At 45.1% G+C, this 17,574-nt stretch overlaps 1 protein-coding gene across 3 annotated transcripts in view; it reads left to right on the forward strand.

Moving 5' to 3' along the window:
- The window catches only part of disc1 (DISC1 scaffold protein), a 50,151-nt gene extending 37,230 nt beyond the window's left edge, over positions 1 to 12,921 (forward strand). For 2 of the 3 annotated variants that reach the window (XM_053874626.1, XM_053874627.1), the window contains exons 13-14: positions 1,288 to 1,405; positions 4,226 to 12,921. In XM_053874626.1, the coding sequence (XP_053730601.1) occupies positions 1,288 to 1,405; positions 4,226 to 4,407 (300 nt within the window). In that variant the 3' untranslated portion in view covers positions 4,408 to 12,921. Of the gene's footprint in view, positions 1 to 1,287; positions 1,406 to 4,225 lie in introns of those variants that run through there. The other variant, XR_008415783.1, reaches the window with a different exon arrangement.
- Positions 12,922 to 17,574: the final 4,653 nt, after the last annotated feature.

Raw genomic sequence — 17,574 nt, forward strand, 5'->3', positions numbered from 1 at the left:
GGCACAAACACGCGGCTCTTATCTGCTGAAGAGGCTCCTACCCTTGACAGCAGAACAACAAACAGCACAGTAATTCTATAGGTTCACTGGCTTTCCTCTTGTTATCAGGATCCTAGCATCGCACAAGGTGACGCCGGAGGACCGATTGTTTGCTCACTAAATTGTCTCACGCTGAAACCAGTCGTGTTGTCTTTAGGATTTTGCTCTCCTCCTGGCGCTTTTTTCGCTGATTTCACTTAATACCTTTATGGCACGAGGGCTGACCTATAGACATTCTTGTGCCTAAGGCCTGTTGTTGTGCATTTCTTCGACGTGCGTTACATCATGCAGCTGGAGATGTGATTTGGATTGTTGTGACACCGCTGTGCTGCAGGGAGTTGATATTCCCCACCTGCAGCTATGACTCAGAGAGTGTTTTTCCTGCAACAACACTGGCAGCATTTGTCTGTCTGCTTCAACCGAGTCCGGGAACATATATGTGTGTTTGAAACTAGGACACAGTGTCTTCACAAGCGGTCTGCTCTATTTATGAACAGCACAACTCCAAACGTTCTGCCCCTTGCTGTCTTCCTCTCCTCCTTCAGAGTATAGCCATCATCCCAGTGGGAGCATGAACCTCTAACCTCTCTCAGGGCTTTTCCCTTAGCAAGTCCTCCACTTCAACATATCTATCATCCTCCCTACTTTATTGGTTGTCTTCCTCCTTCCAAAATACTTGCTCCAACCCCAATTCTCCTCTCCAAACTGTCTGCCCTCCCTAACATCCCTTCATCTCTGACTCGCCTAACTCTGCCTCCTGAGTCTCCAAACTTTGACCATCACTGCCCATGCTCTTCAGTCTTGTTCCACTATGTCTGCACTCTCTTCTCCGCCTCCCTTCTGACTCTCACCCACAGCTTTCACACCCCTCTAAGGTGAAGAAAACTGATGGATGAATGACAAAGTTTGTGGACTTTTGATGAAAACCTTTTCTGCTTGCAACTTCAAAGCTAGACGTCAAGATCTAGCGATGTATGTGCAGCCACAGATCAAAATAACACCTTCACATCACATCTGTTTTCTACTACTCTCCCTTGATGCCTTGGGTTATTTAAAGTGGCAACGTTTCAGGAATCATCTACATCTTGAAGCCTCCTTGCTCAGTTTTGTCCTATTGTTACGGATGGGAAATTGAGGAAGGAGTTGTCGAGACGTAAGGCAGGGTGGAGAAGTATTGTGACATGATGACGGCATCAATTTGGATTCCAAACTAAGGCGACCTGTGGCATTGTGTCTTTGTCTCTCCAGGACACGCACAGCGAGACGTCCGACCTGATGGAGCGCTGCATGCAGATCTGCGACCGACTCTTCACCTTGGAGATGGATCTAAAGTCGGCGATGGAGAACCAGGATGAGAGCCTCACTGATATCCTTTCGTTCCAATACACATCACGTCACGTCGCCAAAATACCACCGATTCTGCCTGGCTGTGACTCTTGCTTCACCCTGTCTTATTTGACATTACAGGGTTATTCTTAGTGGGAGATGTGGATGATCAGAGGATTTTTTTGCCCGCCAAGATGTGTGGAATTGAAATGGTAAAAGTCCACACAAGGTTATTAGAGGACCGGTGATGTGGCTGCCAGTCACAAGTGCCGAGATTAGAGCTAGCCGACAGCGGCAAGGCAGTGGCAGGAGAGGGATGTCAGAGTAATGACTTTTCCCTGGGTATCTTGGTGCCATCCTCCTGGTGACGCTACCTGCCAAATGAACACCTCCTTTCACCTCTGATCCGAAGTGCTTTAGTGTATTGAAGTGCAACTTTCAGACTGATAACTTTCTCTTGTTTCTGTTCAGTGCTTCCTCTGTGAAACAGATCACTCTCTATGGCAGCACTTCAGATGACCCCCGCTGCCCTGTCAGGGGTCAGTGTGGGTTCCCCCTCGTGATCCCAATGCCCCCTGGCAGCTTGATACTGACACAGACTGGGTCGCTCCTCTCTGTTCTTGTGTCCTTGTATGTCATTCAGTGCAGCTTTTTGAAGCCAGCACATTCATGCAAATGTGCTCGAGGACACTTGAAGATGCAGGACAATGCTGCGCAATTTGAATAAAAACTGAATTTAGGACGACAGTTGGCAGAGCGACAGACAGAGAGATCAAACCTTTAGTCTCACAGGGTTCCAGTCCTGTTCACATAAAGCAATGCCCTTCAGTTGTGGAGCACAATTGTTCCGGCGTCAATACAAATCACACTTGCCATTGTTCCACCCCGGTCTCATCGCAGTTAGTGCCAGGCCGACATTAATCAATTTATTTGTGTCCCAAAACGATTAGAACAGAGTCAACATCAGTCAGGAATCATGTCACGCAGCGTTGTGATGATAAAGAAATGATTTGTTTTTATGATAGAAGGGCCTTTTTTGTCATCTGTGCCATCCGTGATTCAGCCACGCAATATGTCTGTGACCGCTTATCATCCATGTGTGCACAACAGTGGAGTCATCAATGGCTCTTGTCTACAACCCAGATTTAGCTCACCTCACTTGTGTTCATTTTAACTACCATAAATTCTGGACTATAGAGTGCACCGGAATATTAGCCACTAGATGAAGGACATAGCATATACACACATAAGCCACATTAGGTGCAGAGGTGCTGTCTGTGCCGTAGAAAGGGCAGTGGTGCACCCGGGTTAAAAATGGATCACTTCTAAACTAGTAATAAAAACCAGCATTGAGACTGACATTGAGACAAACTGGACAATGCTCTGAACTTGAATCATGAACTCCCCACGTTTTCACCTGCCTGTGCAAAGTTCAGACACCGCAGCCGGTCTCAGCTGCTGCTTCTTGTCTCCGGGCCTCCAGGAGATCAGCTCTGTTGCCGGAGCTGCGAACACATGGGATAAAACCGGGCATTTTGACCACTTTACTGTAAATAAAACGCCTGGGATTTCATTGGTTTGATGTGACGAGGCTCAATATTTTGGCACCATGACACTCTTCAGCCTGTAAAAATCCATCGCTGCGTTCTTGTATAAGCCACAGGGTTCAGACCACAAATACGTTTTATATGTAGTCTGTAAATTACAGCAAATAATCTTTATTGAGTTTCTTATAGGGGTCAGAGAGCTGTCGGTTAGCTCATCTATATGCACTTGCTTTAGACTTCAACCAATGAGATGTTTGAACGGCAATGTGTGAGGCCGACCAAATTTTACATGCAAAAAACTGACTGTTTTGTACAATACTGAAAAGTCTACTGAACTACAGTGCACTGGTTCTGACAACCGACCACGCAACAAGCAGACATATTTAGTGCTGAAACTCTCACTACTTTGAACCAAAGTTCACTTAGTGTAGTTTGGGGTTACAAGCACCATCTGTTGGCAAAATGCATGCACATATTTTTTTTTATTATAGCATATGCAAATGGGCCTACAGGGAAAGAGGAGGGTGCACTGTGGAAAGATCATCCATTATATTGGGTCTTAGAGGCAGAGACTTATCGTGGGTATTTGTGATGCTTGACTGTATTAAAAAAGTCTAATTTCCATTGGCATTTACTGCTGCGAACAAAGGCAAAAAAAGATGTGTGAGGTCTCCTGTTACTCATGATTTAGGGTGATGAGTTGTGCTGAACCCTTCACACTGTCTTTAAGCTCTTTCCCTTCACTGTCGATCGACCACCACTCCCAATGGTGTTAAGGTTTGGGGACGGCGCTGCCTGTTTCAAAGGGAAGTTCTCCGCAGGATATTTAATTATGAATGAAGACAATCTGTGTCCATTCACTCAGTGGAGCGGGCCGTGGGGTCACATCCGCCACCCATGCCGTCTCTTTGATTTGCCATTTAAACCGGACACTCATAGGATTAATTTGAGTTTGGGAGCAGGTTAAACAATCCCCCTCTGATGACAGCTTCTAATCCGTCTGGTTGATGGCTCATGAATAACTTAGCCGGCCGCTGTGTTTGCCGCCTTAGCGCCACACATGATATGAGCTCATGAATAGAGAATCAGATGGGGCTGAGAAAGACGATGATGGTCTGTCCAGGAAAGCTGTTTGGTGGCTAAATTGCAGATGGATGACTTCATCGTATCAGGGCTGTCATCTGCTGTTAACCATCAGCGGCCACAAGTGTCACTTCTTGCCCTCAGATTTGTCTCCCGCATGACTTCCATTTACATGCTAATACCCACGTGAGAATCGGCCTCTGTGTCCTCTTCCCTAACTCACCTCGCACAGTCGCTTGAAATGGAACTCCAGCAAGTGAAAATCACCCTGGAAAACATGCACGAGCAGCTCAAGATGGAGGAGGAGGAGGAGGAGAAATTGCAGGATGACGACCACATGGAAGATGGGACGGAGGATGAGGACGAGGAGGAAGACGAGGACCAGTATTTCAGCGACAGTTGGGAGATTTGAAACAGACTCACACCACCTCATCCAACACTGTCTCCCACCTTTATTTCCACGTGATGGAGGCGGTATTTTCCAGCTGCCATGAAGTGCCTGAAACCACTGTTTTGTTTAGTCGAGCTGTTTATTTATTTTCTAAATTGGATGAGATCGACGATCACCACTGAAGTGCAATTACAAAAGGAAGTTGCTGTTTAACTACAAATGTTCTCACAGCGATGGCGACAATTTTTGTGTCGAGCTCAGATAACATTCCAGCTTTATATGAACTAACCACTTTTGTTTTTGACTACATGAATGTTTGTCTGTGAAGTGACTTCAGCTACGTCCACATTTAATGTCCGCTCCAGTCACTCTGAGGATGTGACTGTGCTTCATCAGCACAGCAGCGTTTCAATTGGACAACATCTCGACCCATTATCATATGATTCTGGGGGAGGTTAGTCACCTTCCCTGTCTTCAGTTCTAATATTGTTTAGCTGATAGCTACAGTCGCGTGTTTCAGAGTCGACTGCAATGTCGATGGAAAATGGAGCTACAAAGTTGCTGGACTGAATGTTTGGCTCCTTTATTCTTCAGAGGAGGCTACATGTCTCTTAAGGAGTAATGGGTCTCTTCACTGAGCCACGATTTTATCAATGATAAGTGTAGCAATGAGGAACGGAAAGTTTGGCCGAAAACTTTCTGGCTGACTTTTGAAAAACTACTGCGATGTTCTGAGATGAGAAAGATGCGTCTCCTGACAATGAGTTTTAGGATGAAGGATTTCATTTTCCTGTTTAACCCAAACGGGGTTTTATTCTTGTGGGGTTGAGAGGTAGAAGGACCACAATGTGGAGGTGAAAACATATGATGTGGAAAAGCAGTTTTGTTGATCCTGCTGTCCCTGAGGTGCGGCGGGATCACAGACGTGAGGCAACTCTTGGGGCGAACCTTGTTGAGTTTGTTGGTTGTTGGCCAGATCAGGTCGTCCACCTCCTCTCACCCCAAGTAGCTGGGACAGGCTGCCCCCCCCACATCAACATGAAGTAAGCAGAAGACAGGGTGAGAATATAATCCTCTCTAATAGCTACAAACAAGAATTACTGAGTCACTTGTTTTGAAGTTCTCACAGCAACACAAAGATCCAACTTGTGACTTAAATGTGAACGTAGCTTCTTTGCGAGTGTGGTGCTACAAAACGTGACTGAACTTGAACACTACGGATTCCTGCCGAATGCAATATTTGATTTCGTTTTTTTCTAAACATTGTTAATGTTAAGTATTTTATAATAACTGTATGATCATTATCAAAACAGTTGTGTGTTTGTTTGCACGCCGTCTTTACGTTTGACACTGTGTTGACTCTTGTCTAGTCCACTGGGTGCCACTCGACTGTCGTTGTCTCGCTCAATAACGTTTTAATCTCCTGTTCCGCGTGATGGCGTTGAACCCATATTTCATATTTATTCCTGGCTGTGTCTCTTTAATGACATCGTGTATTCTTCAGACTGCGTCCTGCTGTTTTGTTGTTGAGTTACTGCTCCTCTGGTGACTTCCTCCAGGCTGGCATGATGCCAAGCAAGCCGGGGCACTGACATGTCGAAGCCATCAATACGGTGATAAAAGGTGCGCTAGTGAGGTCTGTGGGGGAAACAGGGCCTTCTGTTGTTATCGCACGTCTGCAGCGGCGGCGCGGCTAATTGTGTGGAGAGGACATGGCTGCTGCTTTGTCTTCGCTGGAATCTTCTGGCTGTTTTTAAGGCGAGGGTGATGATAAGCTGCTAAACACAGCTGCTTCCTCAGAAGGCCGTTCTTACTTTGGGCCACTGTTAACTTCACACGGCACCTTCCTCACATCCCGATCTCCCCCAGCATCACTCGGTCCCCGGAGGCAGATCAGCTCATAAAAAAACGCTTCAAGATGGACTCGGGTGATTTACACCAGAGTCGAGAAGCAATATTCTTCTGATGAAAACAAAACCCTTGTGAGTCAAATAAGGCTATTTTAATATCAAACAATATGGTCTTTTTACGACCCAATGTGATTATATTTTAATATTCTCCTAATAAGAGCAGAGCAGTTGCGCCACAGTCGGATCACTTCACGTCTTTTTATTTTCCTGATTGAGCCGATGAGGGAGGAGCTGCTCCTGTTGGGCTCACGCTGAGGAAATATCTCGCTGACAGACAGGGACAGTCATTGTCTCGCACCTTTTCATCCAGGAGATATTCTGAACTGGCTTCTTATGAGGTGGAAATCATTTCACTCAGTTGTATCCCTGGTCTTCACCCCATTCTCTTGTATGTATATCAGCTTTTAAATCAAGAGCTTTGGGCTGAGTCCTTAACTTGGAACAAGATGCTTAGATTCTGTCAGCTGGGCCAAGTCTTTGCATCTGGTAACTGAAGGCTTCCATTTCTCTTGCAGCCGGACCACAAAAGCAGCAATTGCGCGCACTGTAGCTCTAGTTGCAAAGAATGTATATGGTGTCAGAGATGTGTGCATGGAACCCAAGTGCAACCTGTGACCAGTTGCGTAGAGGCTCGACCATGAGCATAAGATCTAACAATGTATTAATCCACGCAACAACACAAATGGACTGAACTGAGATCAGTAGATCAGAGTTTAAATGAGAATGAAGAAAGAACAGAGGATCACACACCAGTCAATCATTCACAAAGTCTGCGAACACACACAGCAGTCAGGCACTCAATCGTGGTGAAAAAACAAAGTCCAGTAAAGTACAACAGAAAGTAATGTGATGGTCAAAACTCGCACACGGGAAAAAAGGGAGGAAATAAGCAAACAAAAATAAGCTTGTGCAGGAAAGATCCACACACAGCTGAGAACAAAGGGGGGGAGGGACGAAAAGTGTGTGGCTTAACAGAACCGACTCACAGATAAATGTAACTCTAAAAGCGCAAGGATCAGGAAGTGAACAAGAAGGGAGAACGGACACAGAATAATCTAGAAAGCTGAGAATCAAGGCAAGCTGAGATGGACATGCAGGGGAGAACACAGGAAATAAACAGACAAAATAAAAGTGGATCATGACATATGGCCCTTTCAAAATAGTGGGTCACCAATTGTTTAGCTTGTCCTCGCGGAATGGCTCACGTGTCGCAACTGAGACGCCTGCAGTGGGAACTGGGAACGCAAGGCAAACTCACGTGGTGGAACCTCGGTAACATCCTCAATCTGGACTGAGCTTTCCACCCTTTTCCCAGTCAGAATTGTGATCTCAGATCCTCATAACCAACTGCATCTCCCACAAATTTAAACATGTGACAACAAGGTCTTGATCTGAGGGACCTAGCAGGACCGCATCAGCGCCAGTGCAGAGGGAGCCATGTGTGGGAGATAGACAGGAGCCCTTGAAGACCTTGCTTTAGGGGTGTGACACCCATAAACACCCCACTCTGGAATCATCCTCTCCTGAACCCCTTAATAGTAGTTACTGTGAAGCGATGAAACCTACTTTAAAAATAGTGAAGAAAGTGGCCGTAAATGAAGAACAGAAGAAATGAAATGTGAGATACTGCAGAGGAGGAGAAGAAATTGAATGCCTCCACTCAGAATATTCCATCAGGGAGTGATTTATTTTTCATGGATTTGTTGATTTAATTCCTGCTGAGCGGCTCTGTTGTCTGACCGGGCCACGCGTGAACCCTGCGAACCGTGAGAATGTGGGATCGTGTGCGAAATCTTCCCTCTCCTCTCATCTCAGAGTGACGGCTGCAGAAAATCGGAGGCATTTCTGCGTCTCATGCCCTCAGAGGATTGTGCCTCGTGCGTGTGGGGGGGGAGGCGACACCTGAGTTTGGATGTGAGTGGGTCATTTGGGTCACTAAACTGGGGAAGGTGTTTGCACGCAGAGCTGTAACTTCCCTCCGCAGACACTCAGAATCAATAAGAAAAAGTATCGATGCCAACCACTGCAGGACTTTGTCTTGGTCCCGGGAGGATGGGGGAGGTGAAGGGACAGGGTGATCTTTGGTAAGTGACCGATGCAGAATTGATTTTTAATGCGATGTTTACACTGGAAAAACACTTTGTTGATCATCCCTCCAGGGAAAGCTCCTCCATCACAGTTAACTTCCACCACATTTTCACCTTGCCCTGTCCCACGGGACGTCGCTGGCGGGCCCGAATATCATGCCATCCTTCCCACTTAGCCTGAGAAACAGACAGGCAGCTCAACAGGAGGAGGCAGGATCAATAGAAGAGACAGATGGAGGTGGCAGCCTTCAGGAATTGGTGAGGGGGAGTGGAGGGTAATAAGGAACTCCTCTGTGCGACGGGTGGGATTTTTGTCACAGGAAGACCTGCGTGCCGATCTCCTGTCTCTCACCTGAGCTGCCAGTTCGGTCTAATGAGACAGACACAGGCCGGTCCTGAGCCAGACGGAGGTGAAGTCACAAGTCGGGGCGACACACGCTCTCACACAAGTTGTGTATCATCCACAGAGATAATATTCCACCAAAGGAGATGCTTACAGGACTTTGTCGGCGGTTGGATTTTCAGACCATGTTTAACCAGGATTCAAGTTCGATTTTAATGCTCTGCTGAAAAACTGTTGCAATGCATTGTGAGAGGTAACCGAGCAAAAAGCAAAAATCTGTCCAATGAACATGATTGCAACTAAGAACATGGCTCAATGAGCGGAGGTGTACCACCAGAGGAGTTTCTGCCTCATTGCTCTGGCTGCAGCCCCCTCAACCCGTGTGGATGGATGGCACAGAGATTAGCATGAAAACTATGTTTCCCTTTTCCGTGTGACCTACAGCATTCCTCGACTAATCTGCCAGATACCTACAGCACTGACCTTTTACTCCATGAATTGACCCTCGGATGACCTCTGATCATCCGGCTCATCGGGGTCAAAGTCTGGGCCAGGCTCAGGTTTTAATATTACTTAACCTCCTTGATCATAACAAGAGCCCCTTGTTGTATTAAAAAAATGGAAAATAAAACCGGGGTTAAGAGTTCATGTGTTGACTTAGTAACCGTGAGCTTTATTCACTGGACGGTTTTGTTGAGAGCAGGGGTCTCACACTGGTCCTCAAAGGGCCGCAGTGGATGTAGGTCTTTTCTTACATTCAGGCACCTTTTCACCTATCAGTTGTCTAAGGAGGGTAACCAGTTGAATGTTACAAAGACGTGTAGCAGTTTGGAGACAAAGTTAGGGAGGAGAGATGGTTTGGACGTGGAGAGACAGTGCTGGGTAAAGAACGTAGAGATGGACTGGCAAATGGATACTGAGATGTGCTGAATGACAGAGAAGTTCACCAGGAAGTCAGGTGTTTTGGGTCTCAGTCAGACACCCTCAGCTGGGCGACCCAGCCAGTGGTGATCAGACCCTGCTCAACGTCCCCCTGCTTAACCAGAACCAACATGAAGCCTTCTCAGACCTTTCCAGGATGCCTATGAACGCAGGTTCCCCAGGATCCGGCACACAGCCATTCCAGCTATTCCTCCGACACTCAGCCACTAGATCAGGCGTACTTTACTCGCTTCTTCTCCTCCTCTTCCTCCATTCTGTCCTCCCAGGGCACAGTTACTTCAAGGAGCAACGCGTGCTTGCTGGCTCCAGACCTCAAGACCATGTCTGGCCAGAGTGTTTGCAGGTGCCTCACTCGGTCAACCAGGAGTTTCCAGTCCGACCAGAGTCTTCTTGGAAGGTTGAGGTTTCTCCACTGTTCAGACTCAGGCGACCACGCACTGGTTGGCTGATGCCACTTGCAGGTGTGAATTCCGCAGGACCTAGTCATGGCACCTGCGGTACCTGCCATCTCCCAAGGCATTGGCCAACAGCTGTGCTGCGTTCTCATGACCTACTTCTCAGACACAGCTGGCACGCAGGTAAGTCTATCAGGCCCCAGGTGAACAGGTCAGCAGGTCTTGGGAGGACATCATATACAGTGATTGGACCAAGAACTTGGACTGGTGTGGCGCCGCCTTCCAGAGTTCAGTCCAGGCGATTTCAGATATGGCAGACCTGGGCAAAGTCTGGCCGGGGGGCCAAACACGGCCCTTTGGCTGTATTTATGTGGCCCTCCTTACGTCAGAGTAAAACGATAAAACTGACATTGTTGTTGTCGCTGACATTTCAGTCTTATGCATTGTTTTTTGTTATTTTTGTTCATTATGATGCAACTGAAACATAACTTGTGTGATCATTATTTTTAAACTATTAAGGGAGTATTTCTTGTCCCTGAAAATACATCGGTATTGAAAGTAGATTTTGAAATGCACGAGACACAGTGAGAATCTTGAAGTGGTATGTGGTTTAAATTAAGTAAAACACAACAATCTGCATTTTAAAGTGTAATTTCATCATCTCACATGATGTCGCCACTTGATTTTTATTTTAAAATTTCTCTTTTGACGGCCCCTCTCACAATATATAACCTGGCCCCCAGCCCACCTCTGGGATATGATAAACTTGGGGCAGTTTCAAAGAGACTTGGTCAACAATGGTATTTGAAATTTACTTGTCATTATCAGAGGGAAGCAATCGAGTCACAAGCAACAAGTCAGTATAGTTCAGTCCAACCTGAGTGACTCTCCCTGGAACTAAAGTGGACCCCCTCAAGCAGGAGTGGAGAACAGCCTCAAAACTCAAGTCGTGTTTACAGTCAAGCGTAAATGGTGAGCACGGTAAGGGACAAAGACGAGAGGAGACGCCTGTTGGAATGTATGGCTTCACCAACAACACAAAGTACTCCTGAAATGTGTCGCTGTTTCACGTGAACGCCAGTGCCTTGGTGCATTATTAATGTTCCATATCATAGTGCTACACATGTTTGACTTTGCCTCAGCTTGCGTGACGGCCATGAATTATATAAATGGAAGCGGTGAGATCTCGATAAGCGGACGCATGGCGAACGGGCGATATTTAAATGACAACATCAATATTCATCACAGCTCCGCTGCAGATTAAAAATAGTGTCATGACACCGGAACAAGTGCGGCTCAGGTCAACCTCACTGTTTGAAGATTAAATTAAACATAATTTTCCCATATTCAGGGGATTGTCACATGTTGATGCATTTTTAACGCAAAAGCTGCGGCTTTGGACGTCAGAAGGTCAGAAGGAAGGAGACTCATGGTCATCACCAACGCTGACAACAGAGTTGGGAGTTGGAGAATTGGACTCTCACGATACACTCACACTTTCCCCGACATTACAAAGAGAACTACAAGAAGGACATGGTTGGAGGGAACAGAGGGCGAGTCTGGTCATAGTTTATTGAAAACTTGCTGAAGCGAGCAGTTTTCCCACAGGAGAGTTGATGTCAACATGCTCCAGAGGCACAAGATTGTAAACTTTTGGAATTGAACCATGAGAGAAAACCTACTGACTTTCCTATTTCTCTTTCATTTTAGCTTTGAACCCACCCATTTTTGCTCCTAGAAACCTCCTCCAGCTCCCAGAAAGAGTCCAGACTCATGCTAGAGGAGGCTTGTTTCAGATGCTTGTGTCTGTGATCTTGTTTTTTTCAAGCATGATTTGAAGCTTGTGACAGGCCGGAGCTTTACCTTTTGGCACAGGATCTCTGAGGTGGTTCTCCAGGGCTATAAGGAAGTGGACACTCGATGTTGGTCCCTAGATGAGCGGTCCATTTGGGTAGTTGACTGAGGAAGACTTAGGTGTAGAGATGAGGTCCTTCCCCAGGTGGAACCTGCATCGGCTCTCTCACTCTCTCTCTGGTGATCGAAGGGTCTTGAAGTTCTTCCACTTCCATTGGCATAGCGCTATTCTACTTTAAATGAGTGAAGTACAAAATATATTATGGTTATGGCATCATTAGCTTCACTTATTCCACCTAATAAAGTCAAGCGTGTTTGCTGGAGTGTTGAAAGTGTAAAGCCCGACGTTATAAAAGCTGCTATCGGCTGAATAATTGAGGATGTGCTAATGGCTCGGCGTACTCCATTAGATCTGGCGTAACTGTTACACTGGCTGACGTGCTGCTGCACAACTTCCTCTCTTCCTGCCCTGAATTGGCCTCGGGCCGCGGAAAGACGAGTTTGGAGAAACTTTGCTGCTGATGTTTAATGAAGTAGCACTTTCCACACTGATGAAGATGTGAACGGAAAATGTAGCAGCCAATTATCATATCTTTGAGAATAAAATAATCACCCTGAGCGCTGTGAAGACGTGTTTGAGTTTACTGGAATCACCCTGACAGAGCTGTTTGTCCCGCGGCGCTCTGCTCGCAGTGGTGGTGAACCCGGGCACAAGCAGGTGCCAGTCCTCTGCTGAAGATGTGGCGGGTTTATCGGAAGCCCAACCGCTGCTTTGATGGACGCCCGTCATTACCCAGTAGCTGCAGTGTGAGTGGAGCGCACCAGTGTAACGTCCTGGTATGAGGCTCACAAATAATCCTAATCTGAGTTAACCCCAGGTTGACCTCATAATCACTCCTGCTACATTTCATCAGGGATCACTTTCATGTCACGTATGGATTATGTGTGATATTCCATTACATTTCGACAGCCTGCCTCAGGAACGTCTGCCAGTATGGTGGGAGCAGATTATTTCTAATATTCCAGTGAATATCAAAGTTAGTATTTTCATGGTGATTTTTTAAAAATGTCTCCCAATGTTTAATTGGGAGAAAAAAAAAAATAAATAAATAAAAATAAAATATATATATATATATATATATATATATATAGCTCGGGGCCAAAACGCGGCCCTTTGACTGTATTTACGCGGCCTAAAAAAACTATAAAACTGACGTTGTTGTCGCTGACATTTCAGTCTTATGCCTTGTTTTTTGTTCATTATGATGCAACTGAAACAAAACTTGTGTGATTATTATTTTTAAACTATTCTTGTCCCTTAAAATAAATATAAATAAATATATATATAGTTTTCTCCCAATTAAACATTTAAATCTGGGGATTTAAATGGCATTACTATTATTGACATTATTATTATTATTATTATTATTACTAAACAGAAGAATGAATTAAATTTTTCTCCTTTTGTAAAATAAAGTCATATTTGGAATTTTTTAAAAATCCTATAGAAAATATAAGTAATCATGTTAGTATTTTCCTTCATTATTGTTATTATTATCAAGAATACATTAAATTATTGCTCAAAATTCGAGAGGTTGTGATGCATTTTAGAAAACTGACTGTTGTTTTTCATTCATAATATTTGATATTGTGATTTAAAATAAAACACTTGCAAAAAGAAACAAATAAAATGTGAAATTGAAGTAACTGGAAATAGTCAATATATATATTAAACATGAGTTATTCATATATAGATGGAGCTTGTAGCGGCTCGTGTGCTGAATTTTTCACTGGTAATTCTGCGATTTGTTTTCCTGTGTATCCCTGCAGAGCTTTTTCATCAGCGAAGAAATCTATTTCATGTGACCTCTGTCTGACTCCGAATATCTGTGTCAGCATGAAAAAACAGCGACTGCATTTTGCCACCGCGCTGTGACCTTGGCCGGTCTGGGACATCATATATTACATTATAGATGAAGAGACGGCCAGTTTCAAGGACAGGTGGCGTAAGCGAGGCGCAGGACTGAGCGATGAGCTTCTTGTGGTCCATCAATACCAAGCTAATAGATCTTCTTAATAAGAGTCTGCCGGTGCTCGGCTTTAGCTTTGAAACAAAGAGCCATTAGAGAGATTCAGTCACTCTGTAGCCGTGATTCTGAAACCTGGCCAAGTTTGTCATTTGCTCCGTCGTAGATCAAACCACAACACGTTGTTTTGAAGGCACAAAGCATCCATCTGAAATCAAACCTCCAAATGTCTGCAGCCCTGTTGGAACCGAAGACCACACACGCTCCGTCCCAACATAAATAATGTCCAGTAATAACAAGCCCCGTCTTGCTGAGGGACAGCGGAGGAAGCTGCCGGATCCTGCGCTGCAGTCGGTCCAGTCCGGAGAATGGGGGTCACTTTGAAGGGTCTCCCCAGGAGGTTTACAAAAGGGGAGTTCTTCCTGCTGAGTCGGAAGTGGACTTAAGGAGATCCCCCTCTGTGTGACCCCAAGTCTGTGTCATGGTGGGAGAGGCTCAATTGAACTTTCGCTGGAGACTTGGCGCCTGATGAGTCCGCCTCGTGTTTACCAAGTAACCGAGCAGTCAGACTTCCTCTTCTTCCCACGTCTTAAGTTCACGTCTCAAGTCTAAAGTCTGTGTCTGACTTTTTAGTTGACGGTGTCTTTTTTTGTTTCCAGTAAACCATTTGTTTGTTTGTTTGGACGAATTTGGCAGAGCAGTCAGTTGTGGACATTACAAGTCTGTTTAGCTCCGACTTGGTCGTATGTGTGGTGTGTTCTGGACGCTCAAGTCCAGAACAGGTTTATTTGCTCCACGTTTATTGAGGAGTACTTTCTTGTTTGGGAGTAACGTGGGATGTCCAAGTCCATTCCTGACATATTGCTTTACTCATGTCTTATTTGGTCTCCCCCGACCTCCTAGCTCTGACCTCTATATTGACCAGGACAACTTCAGACTTCATGAGTCCTGTCTGGTTTCCAACTCCACTGTTTACCCACTCTGTTTCTGACTTCCTTTCTCATTCTTATTGGGGAATAGATGAGGATGTCCAAGTCTGACTTGTTGGTTTACCCATGTCTACTTTGGTCGCCCGTGTTTCCAAAGTCACATTTAGAAGTCGGCTGGCCAAATGCCAGCGATAGCTGAAACACAGGAGACAGCGATGGTCTAGTTAACAAGGTAAAAATAGATAAATAACAAACAACAACTCAGGACACATAGGAACAGGTGGAAAGGCAGATCATACAAACATGGAGGTCAGAACACACTCATGGCTGAGAGAGAGAGAGCGAATCATGGGCGACTTCTTGGTTTCCTTTTGTCTAGTTTATTCCCTCAAAACTCTACTTCACACAGACTAGGACTTCTGATCTTCACACCTTGTTTCCGAGGTCTATTCTAGTTAACCAAGTCTATTCATTCAAGTTATATTGGTAAGATCTTCATAGTTTATCAAGCCAATCGACTCCCATATTTTCCTCATACTGGACTCGGGTGTCCAAGTCCTAGTTTGGTCTCCCGTCTTTTTTTACACTTCTCAATTCACTAGGTCTTTTTGGGGCTGTACTGTAAACGCTAAAACGTTTTAAATGTGTGGAGAACATTGCTCACTGTTCTATTCCATCAGATTCTGGTGTTTTCTCAATCTTTGCTTATCCACATGGAATGTGTAAACAAATGTATTGACTGCAATTGTAGCCACCAGGATTAATAAACAGAGCGGCAGAGCGAACATCTTGCTCCCGCTGATAAGACGAAACCCGCGGGAGGTTCTTCGCCGCGCTGCCCGTCCTTTGTTTTGGTTGTCATGGCAGTAGCTCATCTCTTTTCCCTCACTTCCTGATTACAATTGATTCTACAGTTTGGATAGTGTAACCATAACTCACGCTGGGTTCGACCTCCGCTCTCCTCACCCCCCCGCCCCATGCAATCTGAAAAGTGTCCCAGCAGCACCGACGTACCATCTGCAGGCCCGGACTGCGTGCAAACCCTGTGAGCTTATCTGTCAGCGAGCAGACTGTTATATAGGTGAAATGAAAAATAACCCTGTGGCTGCTCACGCTGAGGAGCAGGAGGAAAAGCAGCTCCTGGGACTAGAATCACAAATTCAACGGTAGTAGAGCATCAGTCTTTCTGAGAGCAGAATCACGAGGTTACAAGGTTTTTATGTTCCCGAGAAGACGCTTTTGTTTCCTTCAAAACACTCCTATTCACACACACTAAATCTGACTCCAGTGTTTCTCAAATAGTTTGTAAATGATGAACTTGAGGGCGAGGTGGAGAGAAGAGCAGCGATAGAGTCAGAGGAAGTGAGGTAGAATCCGTGGAGGGAGGCAGGGTGAAGATGAGTTCAAGTATTTGAGGGCAGTCACCCACAGTAATGGACAGAGATGAAGGGAGGTGAAGAAGAGGGTGCAGGCGAGGTCACTGCTGGGCCAGAGTTCTGAGAAGAGTCAGAGATGGAGATGCTGAGGTTGTCACTGGGAGTGACTAAGATCGGGAATGAGTCTTGCATAGGGAGCCCATGTCTCTGCCCCTCCTCATAGATCACTCATATACTGTACCTCAATTTAAATGATCAATAGTGATGTAAGTTTGACTATGTTTGTTGTGTCATTCATTATTTATTTGCTTGTGAAAATACATATATATCATATAGCATGACACAGACACACTGCATCCAACAGAGTAATTTGCTGCATTTAAGAAAGTAAAAAAGACGCTTAGTTAAGAGAGAAACAGAAAGACATAATAATAAAACATGCAGAGCAATAAAAGGCAGAAGACACACAGTGGTGCTTTCTGGTACTGCAGCTTCATGTTCCAATCATCAACTTGTTTTTTACCCCTTTATTTTGGCAGAGTAGCGAGGCCACACTTCTGTGAATTCATGAGTAAATCTCTGTGATGGACAGCTTTGTGTCTGGGTTCTACTCCTCAGTGACCTCAGGCCTTTGCCTGGTCTACCAATAAACAAACGCTATCCAAAATATAAAAGATATCTTTTCAGGAACAGGAGGAATTGCTTGAGAAATGCAGATTTCTCGATGAAGACGTTAAATAATTTTGATCTGTCTTACAGCTCCCTTTGAAAGTTCTTTTCAGAGGGAAGAACTGAAACATCACCTCCAACTATGAGCTTTGCTCTGACATATCTGGAACACATGGCTGAAGAGCGATCTGTTGAGCCTGCTCTGAGGAAAATCCAACTCGAACTACAAAGGTTCCCTGTTGTCTGCAGGGCAAACTGTTGAATTAAATTATTGTTTTTTTGTCACTAATGAATTGTAATAATGTTGTAATTAACTAGTTAAAGTCCCACCAGTATGAAATACATGAATTAAAAGTATTGATGTATGTATACGTTACTGTTGACGGTAGTGTGTGGCAGTGATCCAGCAGCTGAGGGCAGAAACATTAAAAGACATGTATATAGTGATCCTCTTCATTTTAAAATGTCCAGCTCAATAATGCATGGAAATATGGTGGTTTGCTTTGCCGTTGCCACACGATACCAGTGGTTCTGCTCCACCAAAAATAGTCTTGTCGCTTCCTTCCATCCATCAGCGACGCGCTCGACTGCCTCGCTATAAGCAATTACTGCTCCAATTGAGCTTAATGACACAGAGAGGGAGGCTGGCGCTCGGG

This window comes from Synchiropus splendidus, chromosome 9 (genome assembly GCF_027744825.2).
Source record: "Synchiropus splendidus isolate RoL2022-P1 chromosome 9, RoL_Sspl_1.0, whole genome shotgun sequence".
Taxonomy (NCBI): domain Eukaryota; kingdom Metazoa; phylum Chordata; class Actinopteri; order Syngnathiformes; family Callionymidae; genus Synchiropus; species Synchiropus splendidus.